The following is a 20,218-nucleotide window of genomic DNA, read 5'->3' on the forward strand; positions in this document are numbered from 1 at the left end:
CATTGTGTCAACGGCTCAGCCAATCAGAAAATAGCTGGAAGGACTCTTAGGCCAATCACAGTCCTTTATTGGAGCGGTTTCCTTCTTCCGGTCGTTTTCCTTCATAACATATGGCGGGATATTTCACTAGGTTGTGTAAACTAGGTCACATAACAATCACATAATTATCACATAACATAAAAGTTGTGTGAAATATTGCATCATTCAGTTTGTTATAAAATGAAATACACAAAATGGGTCCACACAGCATTTTGTCTATTTCATTTTGCATTTAGCCCTAAAATGGCCTCTAGGCCTATATACTGTAGTTATCTAACTATGACTAGCCATTACAGCTGAATAAAAAAGACGCTTACAATGGAGTTACATAGGTCTCAGCAATTCTGTATTTTTAACATCTGTCTTCAGTTCAATCATTCATTCAACAATATTAATTAAACTAAAACTCAGGGAAAATAATTAGACAACACAAACTAATTTACATTAAACAAACAGAACAAAAGGCGCATCAGTGAGGAAGGAGAGGAGAGGGAATGAATGGTCTATTCCAATGATACGACCCCAACACCAGGGTCCCAGGACCAGGAGAGTGGGAGGGTTGTCACAAAAGCTAAAATCTTATTAGATTGGGAACCTTGAAACAAATATCTTATCAAATTGGGGTCTGTGGTCTAACATGTCAGTTTAGCGGACCTCCTTCACGTGAAAACATATATGAACCAGTGCCACTGCTTTACAGTAGGCTATATTGAAAAGTCCAACATTTTCATTCATGGGGTCTGTCACAATGGGCCTTTTTCACAGTGGCCATTTTGTGTTGAAAAGGCAAGGTAAACACAGGTGCAAGCGAAACATTAATGAGGGTTTCCAACTTCCATGTTTTGCTTGTGTTTACTCCTGCCTTTTTCGACTCATAATTGCCACTGTGAAAAAGGCCTACTATTTAAGTGTGAGATTCATTAGGCTATATGAGTCAGGTGTGAAGAAGCATGGGTTTATAATCATAACATTTGCAACACAACTACATGGGGTAGCTATATTCAATAACAATAGCCTACATTTTATAGTCTGTGTTTTGGCTGTTGCTAAATTCAGTCAGTTGTTGCTTAACTTTTATCTCATGAATGATTAAAACCCATTTTGTGATCTATTGTGCATTTATTTTCTAGTGTGAAATTAGATACAATTAAGTCAGTTTATTCAATTTAGAACAATGCACAACAAAATATGGGGTGGGGAATATATAATAGAATAGGCTAGAATAGACTAGACTAGAATAAAATAAAAAATAAAAAATAAAAAATAAAAAATAAAATAAAATAAAATAAAATAAAATAAAATAAAATAAAATAAAATAGAATAGTGACATTTATGTTGAAAGAAGAGATTGAATGAAGAAGCGGAAGTGACACAATAGAATAGAATAGAATAGAATATAATAGAATAGAATAGAATAGAATAGAATAGAATAGAATAGTGACATTTATGTTGAAAGAAGAGATTGAATGAAGAAGCGGAAGTGACACATGGCATGTTCGCTAATGGACCCGGAAGAGTAACGCACTAGCGCTCCTGTGGAAGATGGCAGGAGGGGTGTTTGAGGTGGAGGTTGATGGTGTAGAGCACGATCATGGACTGGAACATCACGATGAACCAAACCAGGTCAGGGTGCGACAGACAGACAGGGCTCACACTGTATACGGCGAGGTAAACAGAGGCAGCAGCGGCTCGTGTAAAGCCCGACACGGAGCTCTGGAGCTCTAGACCTCTGCCCCGGCTTTTCTCCCTGTCACTCGGCTTAGCCTAGCGTTAGCAGCTAGGCACTGTTTGCCATCTGTTATCTAGCAGAGGTATGCTGTCTTCGTGTGCATCGTCCATTGAGTGCATTTGATCGACTTTCTACTGATTAAATCATAGAGCAATCGAGCAACGCCCTCGATCCATCCTCAGTGTCAACAGTTAGCTGACGCTAAACCAGCTGGCTAACAGCTACCGGGGACAGCTTTTAAGCTATGCTAACTATCGTGCCATCACAAACTATATTGTTTCACCATCAAGTAGCCTATATCACACCAGCATGGTGGCAATTAATTTACATAAAGTTCTTATGACTTGGTTAATAAATTCCTCAAGTAAAGCTGATGTGGCTGATGGAGTCAAAGGTCACGCCTTTCCGCTATCGGATTAAACTAATTTTCGGTAGGTATGTCTAAATAGAAAAGCACCAGTATAGGGCAAATCAACATTTGAACCTTTGCATAGTAATACTATGACAGAATACAGATTCAGTTGATGGAGATTAGTGTATTAATAATTAAATGAAACCGTTTTAACTGCCAGCATACAGGTATCCAGTGTGTGACGTTCACAGGCAGCAGACAGTACTGCTCTCTTCATGCCTGCTGTATTACACTCTTATTAAGTCTGCAGCCAAATTGTTCCGTCAGGACAGGCTCACACAATACAAATGAGATGTACTGTATAATATGTAGTTCACTGATGATCGAAATGTATGGTTTAGATGGAAATGTGTAAGTAGGGAACATTTGTGTACCACACACTATACTGAACAAAAACACCAACACAACACTTTTGTTTTTGCGCCCATTTTTCACGAGTTGAAATAAAAGATCTAAGACTTTTTCTATGCACACAAAAGGCTTACTTCTCTTAAGTTTTGCTCACCAATTTGTATTTGATAGGTGAGCCCTTATGTCACTCCCCACCACTTTTCAACCCTAAGTGATGCCCTTGATAAACCTGACAGGTGCGGCATATCAAGATGCTGATTACTCACTCACTCACTCACTCCATATGCTCCCCTCCTGGTATTCATGACTTGGGGAGTAGACATTTTCTGAACGTCCTGAGTTCACAATATCGTGCACACAACTTTCCATGTGGTAACCATGTCATAACACAAGCTCACAAGTTCCATTTGAAGGCAGCATAACACATTGGAGACGGCTGGCTTATGGTAGTAAGTTAGAAGCAGTCAGTCAGCAGCATGCCAATTGCACACTCCCTCACAACTTGCAACATCTGTGGCATTGTGTTGTGTGATAAAACTGCTCATTTTAGAGTGGCCTTTTATTGTGACTAGCTCAAGGCACACCCGTGCAATCAACATCTTGAGAGGCCACACTTGTCCGGTGGATCGATTATTTTGGCTAAGGAGAAGTGCTCGCTAACACTAACCTAAACACATTTGTGAGCAGAATCTGAGAGAAGTAAGCTATTCGTGGTGCATAGAAAAAATCTTAGATCTTTTAATTCAACTCATGAAAAATGGGAGGAAAAACAAAAGTGTTGCATTTAGTTTTCCCAACTAGGCCCTTACTTATTCTACAAGAGCGTACAACATTGTACTGCAAAATGGTCAACATCTGATGAATGTAACTGTAGAGGGACATTAAACTCTAGGAGAAACTTTTGGTTTACACACACACACACACACACACACACACACACTCACACTCAGCTGTTTGCCTGTTCTTCCACAGGTACTACAACCTTTTGTGTTTTTCTCATCAAGTGAGCTTTTCGTACATTCTTAAGTCCCACTAACTATTTTATCCCCAACTTTTATAGGTCAAAGTTCATATTTCATTATTCGATGTGTTTAGCAGCTCATTTAGTGTTAGTTGAGGAAACATCGATAGTAATGGTTTTGCCGTTCCCCCTCTTTAGTTCGACCTGTCCAAGCTTTCACCAGAGGAGAAGTGGAGGTGAGTGTCTTACTGTCTTTGGAATGCACACATCATTTTTACATACATAGCGTAATGTTATTATATTGCTCTCTCTGAAATGTGCTCAGATTGACAGATGGACCACTCTGCACAACAAAATTTAATTCTTGTACTTGTTAGGACATTGGCTTCCTTTTTTTTTCAGATTTTCCCTCCATTTTCTCCGCAATTGTACTTCCAAATTCCAATCATGGAAGTTTGAAACCCTCATTAGTGTTTTGCTTGCACCTGTGTTTACCCTGCCCTTTTGACACAAAATGGCCCCGGTGATAAGGGTCTATTCCAGGGGTGCCAAACTCATTTTAGTCCACGGGCCACATGCAACCCAATTTGGTGTCAAGTGGGCCAGACAATGAAAATCAATAATCAATAATAACCTATAAATGACAAAACCTCAAAATGTTCCTGTTTATCTTAGTGTAAAGAATTACAGGTACAACCCTAAAATATGTAGGGTTATCTCAGCTACCATCAAGCACATTATCTACTGTCTGTACTGTGCATTACAATCAGGGGTGTAGTGGAGGGTAAACGCAATTTACCCACCGCTTTGAAATGAGGCAGATAGTTTACTCACCTATTTTCAGATCAACTGTATCAATCAATGAGGGCAAACAAGGTGGGTAAACTACTCACCTTGGATAGTTTACCCACCTCTGTATTTATCACTACACCCCATTACAATTGATGGCAACTGTGCAATTCTCTATAGTCAAGCAAAGGTAATGAAAATAGCCGACCATTTAGTGATTAATACAGATAACATGAATAGGCGACTTAATATTTAACTTGCTTCTGAAACCTGGTACCTCTTAGCCTTCACAAATGCATCACATTGGACTGAAGGACTTCTCAGTGCAATTTTCACACTTTGAAAAAGTCATCCTTTGGGCTGCATTTTTGACACCCCTGGTCTATTCCCACCAGTTCGAGTAGCCCAGTTCCCTTCCGCCCCGAACAGGCGCCCCAACCAACGACAGGAGGCGCTAGAGGTCGTTGGCTTCCTTGATTAGTGTGTCCTCCTTGGCAGTGTGTAACTCAAATAGCAATCTGGGAACCCAGTCTATTTCGGCACGTAAATTGAGTCTGGGTCTGGGACAGCCGTACCTTTTTTTGAGGCTTACTGTACAGTGCGGATCTTCTGTCCGGGACTTCCACTTCCGTGCAGCGGTGCCTTTTAAAAACATACATTGCGTCGCTTTTATTTTGAATGCTAAATGTCAAAATGTGTATATAATATATTCACTAGCGTTCAGGACCGGAACACTCATATTCACCCGTACAACAGAGCGGCACTGTGCGGAGGCGGAAGTCCCGGGCAGAAGATTCGCGCTGTACAGGAACCCTTAAAAAAAGGTACGGCTGTCCCAGAGTCTATAGAGAGCCAAAGTGAAACGTCACTTCCTGCTTTCTCCCTGTACCAGCGCTGTGGAAAATATGAATGGCGGTGGACGGAGAATAAGGTTACTTTTTTGATCCCGTTTGAATTGTGCCACGGGGTGCCAACGCAAATTTTGTCAATTTAAAACATAACTTTGCATGTCAAGAAAGTCACAGTTTGTCGTCAAACTGAAACGTAGCGGTTAGTTTCGTATAAAAACTACATAGCTCGTGGAAGCTTGTGGCATGTCGCCGGTCTTCAACTTTGCCGGTAGAGAAAGTGACGTCACTTAGGCGACAGTGTATGTAGTCTTTCTGATTTATAACTTCTAGTGTAACAGTTTGGGGACAAACAGTGACTTTCTTGACATGCAAAGTTATGTTTTAAATTGACAAAATTAGCGTTGGCACCCCATGGCACAATTCAAATGGGATCAAAAAAGTAACCTTATTCTCCGTCCACCGCCATTCATATTTTTCGCAGCGCTGGTACAGGGAGAAAGCAGGAAGTGACGTTTCACTTTGGCTCTCTATTTACGTGCCGAAATAGACTCTGGGTTCCCAGATTGCTCAAATAGTGAATGAAATTACTTGTGAACAAATCTTTTGGATGGATTGTGTCACATCTTCATTGCAGCTTCTGCACATCATCAGATGAGAGTTTTTTTTAACAGAATCTTTTAACAGACCACTCTAATTCATTTCTACTGGGTATTGCCTGTTTTTATATATTCTCCCCATTATTTTGTTTGTCTTGATTACATCTCTTGGGTTTTCAGACCGCTAAGATACTATGCTGTCTTCTAAAAGTGATCATGTGTGGAAACCGAGGAAATAAAGTCCACATCTGCAAGGCATTTAAAAACATTTGATTGTGCAGCTTGCCTTCATTCTAAATGGGATTCAATAAAGCTACAGGCAAGATTTTAATGTAAAAATACACCTGCCTGCAATAGAAAATAATTGAGAACCTGTAGATAAGGTATAGAGAGCCAAAGGGAACGTCACTTCCTGCCTTTCTCCCTGTACCAGCGTTAGAAAAAATACAACGGTGGTGAACGGAGACAGACGTTACTTTTTTGATCCCGTTTTGAATCGTGCCACGGGGTACACGTTACATTTTGTCAATTCAAAAGATAACTATGCATGTCAAGAAAGTTGCAGTTTGTCCTGAAACTGAAACGTTAGGTTTAGTTTTGTGAATCAACTACATCTCGTGTCGCACGTTATACATCACACCATCAACAACAATGGATTGGCGTAAGAGACGTCACTTGTTGTTGTGCGTAGTCTTTCTGATTTATAACTTATAGTGCCGCAGTTTTACCACAAACTGCGACTTTCTTGACTTGCAGAGTTATCTTTTAGATTGACAAACATGACGTGTGTACTCCCGTGGCACAATTCGAACGGGATCAAAAAGGTAGCGTATCGCCCCGTTCACCACCATTCATATTTTTCACACGTTGGTACAGGGAGAAAAGCAGGAAGTGCTGTTCACTTTGGCTTTCTATGGACACTTCTCCACACCTAGGAAGTGATGCGAAACTTGAGCAGGAGGTGGAGCCACTAACATGTTATGTTGCCTAGTGCAGCCTTAAGTACACAAATACCTTACTATGAATGAGGAAAGGTGTGCCTGAAAGTGATTTATCATTAGTTGAGTATGTGGCCTTTTTGCACAGGGTGGAGCATGCCAGGATGCATGCCAAACACAAAGGCCATGAGGCCATGCACGCAGAGATGGTGCTGATCCTGATCGTCACCCTGGTCATTGCTCAGCTGGTCCTGGTCCAGTGGAAGCAGAGGCACCCCAAGTCGTACAATGTAAGACAAAAGCCACACAATAAGCAAACCTTTTTCAAGCTCCTCATGCAGAGTGCAGAAATACCATCATGCAGAGGCATAATTGTAATGATATGGGAATAGAGTCTACTCTACACAGCATGGTTACAGATGCAATCCATACAGGCTAAGGCTCATACAGTATCATGCATGTGTAATGCTGTGGATACGTTTATGTGTCTGTGTCAAGGCTAAAAATGAACTAAAACCATTACCAAATGTGATTCCAGTATTCCCAACATGAGCATGAACTGCTCCAAATGTGAAATCAGGCCTTTGTCATTTTCTCAGTCATTTCAAATTAAATTGCAGGGTCTGATTGTTTGATGTTTTATAAAGCATTTTGAAACAGTATACTTATATAATGTGTTTATTTTGTTTGTGGAAAATACGTCCACGGGACGGCTGTAGCTCAGGAGGTAGAGCGGGTCGTCCACTAATCGCTTTGGATAAAAGAGGTCGGTGGTTCGATTCCCGGCTCCTCCAGTCTGCATGTCGAAGTGTCCTTGGGCAAGATACTGAACCCCAAATTGCTCCAGTTGGTGTGCCAGCACCCTGCGTGGTAACCTGCCGCCATTGGTGTGTGAATGGGTGAATGTATGTACTGACTGTAAAGCGCTTTGGATAAAAGCGCTATATAAATGCAGGCCATTTACCATTTACCATTTACATTAAATTGCACACCTTGGTCATTTTCCTCTCATAATACAGTAAGGTTTTGTGCCAATCCTTGGAAGTAAAAGTGTTTTCCTCAGTATTTTCCTATGTCTCCCTCTTGTGTGCAATTTAAATATAACAGATATACTGCTAATGATGAATGCACACTGATACTGAGAATAGCACAGTTCAACTCAACTTCATTTCCACAACTATACTAACAATAATTTGTTAGACTTGATTGATGCATTTACACTACGGCTGGGTATTGATAAACCTAAATGTGCCACACTGATGTTAAGACATCACAAAGTGTAAGTTTTCAAATGTTGCTTTCTTACAAAGTTATCTGTTTTATACTGAAGCACAGGTCATTTATTTTGGAACAGAAATTGAGTATGATCTAATTCTGTTTAGAAAAGGAGCTGGAATACAACACAAATTGATTTATTCGATTGCATAGTGTGAGTATTTTTTCATTCAGCAAAGAAAGCTTTTGAAATAAGTATTGTTTCATACAACCAGTATTAAAAGTACCAGAGCCAGTATAGGTGCTGGCAAAAGTTTCTTAAATTACATGACACAGGACAATCAAACAGGGCTTTTCCATGAACAACCTCCATTATTTCAGTTGAATAGGGGCACTCCTGGGATTGCATAAGAGTTTGGGGTAAAGATACTGACCATCTATCTATCTATCTATAAAATTGAGTATGTGGGTTTGTTTCAAGTTCTGTGTTTGGCCACAGCTATGCCGTTTTACGTGCGATCGGGCTGAAATCTTTAGGGCAGTGATACTCAACTTGCGGCCCGCTGGCCACGATGGAATTGCGGAATTGCAGATTTTTTTTTTTTACAGGGCACCTCAACGCAACATGCAAGATACCCGCTGAATAAGTGTCCAAATGTTCATGTCATTCTGGCCAATACTCCACTTCTGTTATAGCATTTCAGTCTGGAATATGGAATATCTTTCAATAATCTATGATTTAGCTGTTAAATTGTCAAATACCGCCGTCTGCTTGCTACGCAGGCACTTATGTATGTACTTAACCTAACTAACTTAACCTAACTAACTATCCGGTGTGCACAACATTGTCTGACTAAACTCCGGCTGACACCCCAAAAACCTACAATCTGCTACAGAAAAATGTATATTGTTTGTTTATTAACTGGCCCCTGGCCTTCTATCATTTCACGAAAGTGGCCCCCGGGCAAAGCAAGTTGAGTATCCCTGCTTTAGGGTGTGTAAAGGGCACCCGTGCGGGTGACCTGGCGGAGCCGAATTTTTTATTTAGGCTAATTAGCTAATGATGGGATGTCATCAGTGATGTCATCAATGATGATGTCAAAATGATGTCATGGCGCACACACACAAGGAGGCATTGTGACAAGACTGATCAGTGATGTCATAGGTGGACACACACACACACACACACACACACACTGATGATGTCATCAGTGATATAATGGTGGCACACACACACACAAGTTGGCATTGTGACATCACTGATGCAATAACATTTAGTGAGCAACACACACACACCCTCCCGCGCCAATAGGGCAGGTGAGGCCACGCAGCAGCCGAGCTACGGGCGAGGCCGCATAGTGACAGGAAAGGTGCCGTGGAAATGAGAAAAAGCTTCCTGAGCCCATGTTACACCCACAGTGTTGCGACTCACAAGTATGTGACAGCACTTTTTATACATATAGACCAATTTCTGAGGCCGTTTTTTTTTACTCGTGTCATAAAATTGTCCCAGAAAAGTTGTATTCCCAGCTGTTAACTCTTTATCCCTGGTGTATGTGATGGATGTCTTCATTCTGACATGTGTGTGTCTCTCTGCTGTCTTGTAGCTGGTGACTCTGTTCCAGATGTGGGTGGTTCCTCTCTACTTCACCACCAAGCTTCACTGGTGGCGGTTCCTGACCACGTGGTTCATCTTCTCCGTCATCACGGCATATGTCTCTTTCCGTGCCACCCGCAAGCCGCTGGACTGTACCACACCCAGGTAAAAGCGCTACAAAAAGTTATACGCACGTTCTGTTATGCCGAGTTTTTAATGTACCCTGTCCTCTAAATTAAAGTCATAAGCAAGCAACTTTTCCTCTGCATCACCGAATGATTGAGTTTTTTATGCCTCCGCCGGCGATAGCCAGCCTTTCATCTGATTTGCCTCAAACATCCACTTGGGCTCATGGATGAAGTGATTACATTTTGGTGGTTAAAGGTCAAGATTACTGTGACCTCACAAACACCATTTTCAAGCTCGGTAACACCAAATCTCAGGAACACCCTGACGGAATTTCTTCACATTTGGCTCCACCGTCAAAGTCTGGACAGACATGCATGTTGACTGCTCACTTGTTGGCGGAGGCATATATCCGAGGTGCAGTCATCTAGTTTATTTACAGTAAGCGGTAAAAGTGGTTTGTTTGGAATAAATGTAAAAAGGTAGAAGAATTTTAAGAAGCCACAATCTGTATAGGAGTACCGCAGGAATGAGTCCGGAAGACCTGAAAGTTAGCTGTTCCAGTTCCTATGTGTAAAAGTCAATGGAATTTTTGTATGGGGATTATGGTTAAATACTTGAAATAAGGTCTGAACAAAAGTTTATGAAACAGCAAATTTTGTGTTCAGCAAGATAATCTTCACGGTACTCTATTGATTGCAAAACACCAAAGCAATGACCGCTCAAGCTCATCACCGAAATTTGTATCAAGCAAAATATGTGGATTGTCCCTTTAACAGAGTTCTGAAATCTTTACTAGGGATGGTCCGATCCGATACTCAGTATCGGTATCGGAGCCGATCCGGCCCAAATCACTGGATCGGATATTTGGTGGGAAAAAGAAGTAGAATGCGATCCGATCCATAGCCTAAACTATCACTAAATGTTTCACTAAACTTTGAGCAATGCGCCGTCACGGACGCAGATGAACAACCGCAGCATCGTGCATGTGAACAGAGTGAGATTGCACTGTGTGTTGTCACCACAGCTGTGTTGCTCAAGGAAGAAAAATGCTGCGTGCAATTTAATACGATGCGAGTGTTTTAAGTAGGGGTGCACCGATCGATCGGCAAGCAATCTGTATCGGCCGATATTGACCTCAAATATGCGATCGGCGATTTTTTCATATATATATATATATATATATATATATATATTTATTTATTTTTTAATAAAAAAAAGCCCTATCACTAATCAGGCTTTCCAACGTTATAAAATACAATGCCAATTGGTATTATTAAAGGGGAGAAATAATCGACCTAAAATAACGTTTCCAAACTTTCTTTGAGGAGTTTATATATCGGTGATCGGTAATCGGTCATCGGTCGATGATCGGTGGGGCAGATATTTCCCATAGGTGATCGGTGGCAAAAAAACGTGATCGGTGCACCCCTAGTTTTAAGCGTTGGAAACATCAACTCGCAAACATCAGGCGCTGAGTGCCTGCCTGATAAAATGGTTACTGTATCACACACAAACCTGACAGCAATGTTACAGAGAGAGGGAGAGAGATCAGATGCAGATTCACTCCAACTAGACACCGGTGAGCCATAAAACACACCGCCAGCCGATTCAATTCCGCGCAGCACAGCATGCTATCACAATCAATAATAGGTTACGTTACCATTCCCAGAAGTGAAGTCAAATCTACGCTCTTTCTGCATAACGGATCGGCATATTAACGCTAATAAACACTCACCCAACTCAGCGACGATAAAGTTAGTTCTCTCCTCCTGTTAGTTCTTATTATATTTGGGATTCCAAAAGTCAAAATCTTCATTGAAAACACCAAATAAAACTAGATTATGTTCCCGTGTTTACAAACACCATGATCCGTGAACTGCGCTCCGCCCCTTGTTTCACGCAACACGAAAGTAGGGGAGACCAGGGACTGTGGTAACAAGGATGTGTGTGTGTGTGTGTGTGCACGCGTGCATAGGCTTAAAAAGAAGCAGCAAGCATTAGTGCATTACTGAGTCTACGTATGTTCTGGGCTATAGCCTTCATTTAAGGCCTAGTTCCTCATTGCGCGGCTCGCGAGACGCTTTAGTTGGCGGCTCTAAGAAATTGCAAAAAAAATTATTTGGGGGTTTTTTCGATTTTTTTTGTTTTTGTTTTATACAATACAATACAATACTGGTGTTGACAGTAATAGAAGGTGCCAAATCATTCAAAACAATAAGCATTTTGGTTTTAGGAGTATTGTGCCAGCGTGCAGCGCTGTTCCAAAACGTGTCAACGTGTGTCGTTACCTGGGAAACACATCCCATAATACAATTGTTCGCATCGGATCCCATAATAGTATGATGATACTTGGGATGCCATTGCGAACATAGATGTGAACAGGTTAGCTAAAACTTCAGCGTCGCCAGCGACGGCCCCCACCGTTGCGGTCGGGGTACGTTTCGAAATCCCTCCAGGCCTGAAAGATTTTCTAGGGGAAACTGGTATATATATGTGTGTGTGTGTGTGTGTGTGTGTGTGTGTGTGTGTGAGTGTCTGTGTGTGTGTGTGTGTGTGTGTGTGTGTGTGTGTGTGTGTGTGTGTGTGTGTGTGTGGAAAACAATCAAACAAAAAAATGGTAGGCAGATGTGCTTCGTTGGGGTGGCTTTTGGTGTTTTGCGGTAAAAGTGGCTCTCCTATTGACTTTGTCCTGCCAGTGCGGCTCTCATCGAAGAAATAGTGAGGATCACTGATTTAAGGAATAAATATTGTTCCACAGATTGAACATGCTGTTTAAATGGCTGGGTTAAGCAAAGTGCATTGGTAAATTTATTATTAACAGCTTAGTTGTATAAGCGAGGGAAAAAGATTGGATCGGATTGATATCGGTATCGGCAGATACTCAAGATTGTGGTATCGGATATCGGATCGGAAATTGAAAAAGTGGTATCGTGCCATCCCTAATCTTTACATTAATAGGATTTGAATGGCTCATAGTGCGTTCTGATTTTCTGGCGTGTGTCATGACTTCGTCTACCCTGACCAGGTTGGTGTATAAATGGTTCCTCCTCCTCTACAAGATCAGCTACGCCACCGGAATAGTTGGCTACACTGTCGTCATGTTTACGCTCTTTGGTATCAACTTAATATTCAGGTACGTATTGTCAGTCCTAGATTCTTGCAACACTTAGTAAATAGAACTTAGAAATGTTTGCCCTTTTCCACAATTCTGCAAATTTTGACATTGTCGTTTTTGAATTTTAATTATCATACCATTTTGGGAGTCTTTATATTGTCAGACATTATGTAACATTATCATTAGGTTTAATCATGATGGGGGGTGGAGGGGTGGACAACAACAGGACAACCCGTGTTTGCTGTTATTTTAAAAACGGATCAAATTGTCAGAGTGGATATTGACCGTTCCTTCAGACACCACTGACAATAAAACACTTTGAGGCTGTAGGCTACTGCAGCCATTTCAGGATCTGTCTCTGTCTGAAGTGTTGGAGGTTCTGTGAAGCTTACGGCAGTGCCTGCAGTCTCCCCTGCAGGCCACTAGATGTTGCTGTTCTGCCTTTATCATCTACTTTACTGTATCCCCATCCCATCCAACATTCACAGCATTCCCCCTCCTCCATCTGTCTAACTGTCTGCCTATCTGTCTGTCCATTTGTTTAAACACTTTTATATAAACTAGTGGACCCGTGGGGACCCTGTGAGTTTTACCCCATTCAAGACAACTCGGACTGCTGGAAAAAATGGGTTCCGACCTGTAAAAAGGGAATTGAACGGTCGTCCAGGCCAGAATTACAGCTCGGAAATTTGGGTATCATCCAGAGCTCCGCTTTGTCCGAGTTGATGTCATAGCCACATCAAAATGGTGACTTGTATCGTTAATGGTAATCACAGACTTATTATAAAGACGTTTGTTAACGTTTTAACACAAAATTTGATGTCTGCTATAGCAACCTATAGCCTGTGTTTGGTGCCCCCCCTCCTCGAGTGGGAAGTGCAGCGTGAAAGCAAATATGTGCGAGGTGGAGGTTCCATGTTGAAACTTACGGCAGTCCGAGTTGTCATGAATGCGGTATTAGGCCCCCTGAGTTAACACTCAGCCAGGAAGGATGACATCACTGATGACGTAATTAGGGCAATAACCTAATTCAAAATTCTGGCTCTGTCAGGTTACCCGCACGGGTGCTCTTTACACCCTCTGAAAGTTTCAGCCCGATCGTACGTAAAACGGCACAGCCACGGCCGGCCAAGATTCTGCTCACTCACACACACGGACACTTCTCTAATTATAATAAGATACTAGCGGACCCGTAGAACTACACAAGTTCTCCCAAAATGGCCGATGATGAAGCTTTGGCAAGGATATATATACCTGTTGAACTAGACCTAGTTCAACAGGTATACACTTGCCAAAGTTTTTTGTTTGGACATCAGCCAATTATTAAGGATTTCATATTATGATTATTTTTCTGCTGTAGACACACACACACACACACACACACACACACTTAATACCTCCAGCTAACCGGATCAGTTAACATTATGTTTGACCCATTACTCACTCAAAAGAGAAAATAAGAGCAGGGAGTGCCACTGCACCATGATTAGACTGAGCCGTGAATCCCAGACAGTCGCACTAATAAGGAATGTCTTCTCTGTGCAGAATAAAGCCCGAGGATGCAATGGACTTTGGTGTTTCTCTGCTGTTCTATGGTCTGTACTATGGAGTCCTAGGAAGAGACTTTGCAGAGATGTGCGCAGACTTCATGGCTTCAACAGTCGGGGTAAGTATGAAGATAGTATCCCACTGCTGAAGGTACTGGATGTAAGCTATACTGTACTTTTTATGATGTTTTACTTCAGTATTACAGTGCATCTGGCATGCCGACCAAACACCTTTCGGATAACATCTGTGCCGTGTGCGGTCAGCCCATCCTCGTAGATGTCAGTGAAGAGGGGATCATCGAGAACACGTACAGACTGTCTTGCAACCATGTGTATCCTTCCTGTGACATATATGCCAGAAACATCCACACAGGGTCAAGGTGCATAATAGAGTTGTTTGTTTAGATTAAAGTTGTAGGGGGATTTCACAGAGGAAATGCACTGTGTCCTGTCCTCTATTACAAGCCCAAAGGGGAATTGACTTTAATAAATTTGACCTTTATGTTACTATTCACGTCTGTTCATCTGTACCTGTCCTGTACTACTTCCCTTCCAATTTGTTGCCTGCTATTTATTTGTTCATGCAGTCCAGAGATGCTTTTTTTTTTCTTCTTCTTTTTTTTTTAAAACATTTTTCGGAACTAGATCTCCGTTTTAAGGCTTGGAACAAACAGGTATGGCACATTCAAACCTGCCTTTTGTACAGTTGAAGTGATGTGTGTTTAATTCAAACGAAAACAGAATTTACCCTTCAGGCATCAATATAGTCCAACTAAACCTGTTGAAACAGGCCTCCGCATCAATTTATTGTCTCAGTGTAGTAACATGCCAGTAACTAAACCAATGCCAGTAACTATATATATATATACACACAACAGTTAGTTCCGGCCAAGCGATTTGATTGGACAAGAGGGACCCTACCAGTGCTGATATTTCACGATAACAGCACTGGCGCTTCACTGTGTGTAGGGTAAGCTATATCACTCCGCTTCACAGCTGCTCTAATCAACAAAACGCTTCACAGCTGCTCTAATCAACAAAACAAACACCAGCCAAGTTACATTGAACGTCATTCACAAAGCGTAACACCTACGCTACCGACAGCGCAAAGATGGATTTATTTCCTAACATAACTAACTAACATGCCATCACCAGACTCTTATTTCACTGGCTGTACAATAAATGGAAACTTGCAAATCAATGTGTATGATCAAAAGTATGCAGCCTGCAGTTAATTAGGCTACATTTTCGGCAACTGGTAGCGGAAAGCTGAGGGGACTATTTTTGTTGGCGGAGGAATAAATAGAGAAATCATATATTTTCTCCGCTTTTTGTCATTTTTTTTTAATTAGCTTTGTTTAATAGAACTGTTGTATAAAAGCAATATCACACTCGAGGTCGTGCTGTTGTTGTCTAATATCGTCACGGCTGTGATTATCTTCGGCACTCGGCCTGCGGCCTCGTGCCTACGACCGAATCACAGCCGTGACGATATTAGCCAACAACAGCACTCCCTCTCGTGTGATATTGCTTAAATATATATATATCCAAAATGTTGATATGAATATAATGCTCACATTCTGCCACAGCAAGCCTTAACTCCCTGCCCAGGTTCCACGAGTTCTGCATAAGAGGATGGTGCATTGTGGGAAAGAAGCAGACGTGCCCCTACTGCAAAGAGAAGGTGGACCTGAAGAGGATGTTTAGTAACCCGTATCCTTTCTAACTCTTTAGTCCTCACAATGACATATTATCTTTTGCATAATGTTCCTCCTGTCTTCATAACGTGGTTTGCCTGAGGTGTGAGTCAACAATGTGTTTTTATGCCTCCACATGCCTTCAAGCTCGGTAACGCCATATCTCAGTAACGCTTTGACGGAATTTCTTCACATTTGGCTCAAACATTAAAGTCAGGACAGACATGGATGTCGACTGCTGACTTGTTGGAGGAGGCATATATCCGCGGTGCGGTCATTCTAGTTTTTTCTCCACTGGATTTCATCAGGATAGCTTCAGTTTGTTCATTTGGTTGGAGAATCAGAGTAATAATGTGCAGGCACACATATGGGTTTGATAGAAATGTTTTATTCAAAACTACTCAAAGAAGATAGATACCTTTTAGTAGAGAATATGTAGTAGGTCGTCCGGGTAGTGGTAGATTCCCTGCCTACCAACACGAGGGTCGCAGGTTTGTGTTAGCTCCGGCCTGGTCGGGCGTCCATACAGGCACGTGTGTGTCTGTGGGTGGGAAGCCGGATTAAGGGTGTGTGTCCTGGTCGCTGCGCTAGCGCCTCCTCTGGTCGGTCGGGTTGCCTGTTCGAGCACGGAAGGGAACTGGTGGGAATAGCATGATCCTCCCACGTGCTACATCCTGACTAGGGTTTAATCTCGGGAAACGGCAGCGCAGCAGCCCATATCCAAAAAGCACACGGTGCCAGGTATCAGACAGCATTGATCTTGTGCGTAAAAGAGCGTGAAAACAGGCTGATCGACGCGTTTACGGCTCCATAAGTTCCACGGCAGTTTCCACAACTCTCTAAGAAAATGTTTAGCCTAGGCTATTACAGGATTTATTCATACGCCAATCCAGGTGATTGGTGAATTATATAAACCCTAACGGCACTATAGCCTAATACATATAGGTACAGCCTACATACAGCATAAAAACAGCCTAAAAAGTTCATTAATTGCGATGTTTTGCCTTAATAAATATTAATGGCACCAAATAATACATTCGTCAGGTTGGGAACAAATAGGTATATTTCTCCTCGATGCATAAAAAAAAAAATACAAATTTCCCGGGATTCCCGGGAAAGAGGGCTTAATTTCCCGTTTTCCGGTATGCCTCATTTCGGGAAAAATATTAAACCCTGATCCTGACAGTGAAGGTGAAAAGATGACGCTGTCAGGTGAAAAGCGGCTGGCAACTGCGCATGTGTCGGAGGAAGCATGGTGCTAGTCTACGGCTCTCCCCAAATCAGAGAGAGAAACAAAGAGTAGAGAATATGCAGTAGAGAGGGTATCAAAACCTTCACTTGGGCAATGCCATTGTCATGTGCCACACATGAACAAATTCCCAGTCACAGACTAGGCTTCACCACCAACGTCCAGGAAACCCACACGTGAATTTGTATAGGATAAAAAGGGGTCTTCCTTGTAAAGGAAGTTTGGACAGTAAAGTTGAGGTGGATTTTTCTGCCGATATATTTCAGGCTTTCTGCGACAGCAGATTAAACATTTACAGGTTATATAACAGCTAAGTTTCTGTTCCTTTTTTGTGTCTCAAAGCAGTGACACCTCCAGCTACCCTGACAACCATATTCCACTATGCAATAAATAATAATGCCTCTCACAGAAACCAAATGCTATTTCTGTCCTTGTCTCGTCACAATGACTCATATGGGTCACTGAGGCGTGTAGTGACATGTCTCATACTGACATCTCATTCCATTGTCACCCATTGTGTAACCTTCCGAGGCAGCTGGATTCACGCAAGATCATGACATCACGATCACAGGACAAATCCATCTTGCCACGCTCCAATCTATTGGTTTGAATCCAAACCATCAGTGGTATCGCACCAATCAGCGTCCTCCGAGGCAGCTACGGGCTGGCTTTGGTGTGATGCCAGCAAGAGTGAGCCCGTGATAGATGTGTTAGAGTCAATTTGTCTGTCAGATAGACAGATGGTTCATCCAATCACCTGCCAGGTATTTTTTGACAGTGCCTGCCCTTGCAAACGGTTTCCCAAGCGACTCGTTCCCAGATGGTTATGTGAAAACAAACCATCTGGCAGCCATCAGATTACATTTATTGAGACTGCTTGCTTGATATTGGATCATGTGTTTTGTCTCCTTAACCCATTCTTTTAAGCTGGGAGAGGCCGCATGTCATGTATGGACAACTGTTGGACTGGCTCCGGTACCTAGTGGCCTGGCAGCCTGTTATCATTGGATTTGTGCAAGGTATCAACTATGTCCTGGGTCTGGAGTGACCCGACTGTGGCAGCAATGGACACGCGCCATACGGAGAAGATAATGCACTGGCTCAAAAGACTGGGGGCCTAACTATGAACTAAAACATCAACATGACACGTGTCTGGCTATACTTCTTTTGTATATATTTATAGGCACGAAGTATCTGTATTTACGGTTTATTTGAATTTTACTAGTAATCAGATTTTTGGATGTCTGTCTCAATTTCCCAGTTCAATTATTTTGCTTCACAACGTTAGACCTGAATAATTCATTCATCTGATGGCCTAGTAAAGCACTTCTCACATTTAATAGAGGTGCTTTTTGCCAGTCGATGTCTTAAGTGTTTCTGTTCATGTATTTGGTTTCCACAATAAGAAGTACGGTAGTTAAAGGATCATACCGGATTCTTTTTTTGTTCCCCTCATGTCAAGTGGTGTTCACTAGCATTCACTTGTACAACTTTAGTTCCATGCGGTGCTTTGTGAGGAACTTTTCATTGAAATTTACATTAGTAATTTCTCCCTGTGCCTCCAAAATGCATCTAACACACAAACTTAGATTTGTTGTGGATTTTTGTTGTCATTGTGTAATTATGTTACTCCTGTCTCAAATGCTTCTTTGACCTGTTTGAAATTGTGTCTAGAACTCGAATTTATACACAAGTGACAGTTCTTCCAAGTGCTGACATAGTCAATTTTGCCATGTCCATGTGTGCGTGTGACGTTAATTCGAAATACCCCAGGTCACAAACTGGGAAAAAATGCTAATGATGTGATGATATTACACATACATAAATTGAAGATTCCTCAGGCTTTTTAAAATGAAATGTTTACCTTTAAAGAGGCCATGTTTATGTGGGTATCTGATTAAGAATGTGTACTGAAGTTATTAAAATTGTATTAAGAACCGCTAGAGTTACTCCATCTTTAAACATCTTACCTAGTTTGCGTCACATCTGGTCTTGATTGACACCCATCCTTAACCAACCGCTTAATTTGTTTAATGGGTTAATATTGGCATTGACACCCTATAAAATATCTCTTTTCAGTCAATTTCTATCATTTGAATATGATAAATGGTACTGTCATTGTCTTCCTAACAAGCTTCTTTATTGACATTGTTCTGATGTGAGAATTTCTTTAAAATTCAGACGTCCACAAATTAGTTTTTACTAATCAATGCTGGAAATCACAGAAAGTGTGGACCAAAGCAGCTCAAAAGGCAATAGTATACAAAGTGAAAAAAATTAGGAGCTACTTGGAGTTTTTTAGGCAATATTTAATGCAAAGTAATATATCTGTGTGCAAGCAGTTACAAAACACAATATATCTTCATTGAAGTTTTTAAAAAACTCCCAAGTAGCTCCCCATTTTTTTCATTTTTTTTCACTTTGTATACTAATCAATGCTGAAATCGGAGCCCCATTTTAACACATGCCTACCAGTAAATGGGCTGAGATGATAAACGATGTCGATTAAGAACAGATGACGGGGCGGTTGGGGGACTGGAATCCTGGAATGATCCTTTAACATTGCCCAGGTGGGAGATTGACTTGTCTTATATTTGGATAGTTTGCTCAGTGAGCGCCAGTCTCTTGTTTGCAGATGTCCTGTTCTAAAAGTGTCTGGCAGGCTAGTGGTGATGGTTCTTTGCAAGTACTGATCCCAGTATATGCCTCATATTGTCAACTGTCTGAGAGGGACACAGTCTACTGTCTCCGTCAACTCTGATACCAGCTCTGTAAAGGACTAAGGTCATTTGATCATTTTGGCTATTTTGTTGACATGTTTTCTTCAATGTCTGTTAATAAATATCACATGGTTTAGAGCATGTGTACATATTTTATCCGCCAATCTCTAGGGATTGTTTTAGTTTACTTGGCTATTTAAAGTAAAGTGTTTTCTGTTTATTGACACTATTGGAATCACAAGACATGAATTAGTCAGCATGTGTGATTAATGTAGGCATTACC

At 41.5% G+C, this 20,218-nt stretch overlaps 1 protein-coding gene across 1 annotated transcript; it reads left to right on the forward strand.

Moving 5' to 3' along the window:
- Positions 1–1,548: 1,548 nt before the first annotated feature.
- On the forward strand, positions 1,549–20,011 carry rnf121 (ring finger protein 121). The gene is made up of 9 exons (XM_083655745.1): positions 1,549–1,662; positions 3,691–3,728; positions 6,815–6,956; positions 9,489–9,643; positions 12,633–12,740; positions 14,268–14,388; positions 14,468–14,601; positions 15,881–15,982; positions 18,143–20,011. The coding sequence occupies exons 1-9, from the start codon at positions 1,582–1,584 to the stop codon at positions 18,261–18,263; spliced, it is 1,002 nt and encodes a 333-aa protein (XP_083511871.1). The 5' UTR covers positions 1,549–1,581; the 3' UTR covers positions 18,264–20,011.
- The last annotated feature ends 207 nt before the right edge of the window (positions 20,012–20,218 follow it).

The sequence above is a fragment of the Poromitra crassiceps genome (assembly GCF_964638095.1).
Source record: "Poromitra crassiceps genome assembly, chromosome: 1".
In the NCBI taxonomy this organism is placed as follows: Eukaryota; Metazoa; Chordata; class Actinopteri; order Beryciformes; family Melamphaidae; genus Poromitra; species Poromitra crassiceps.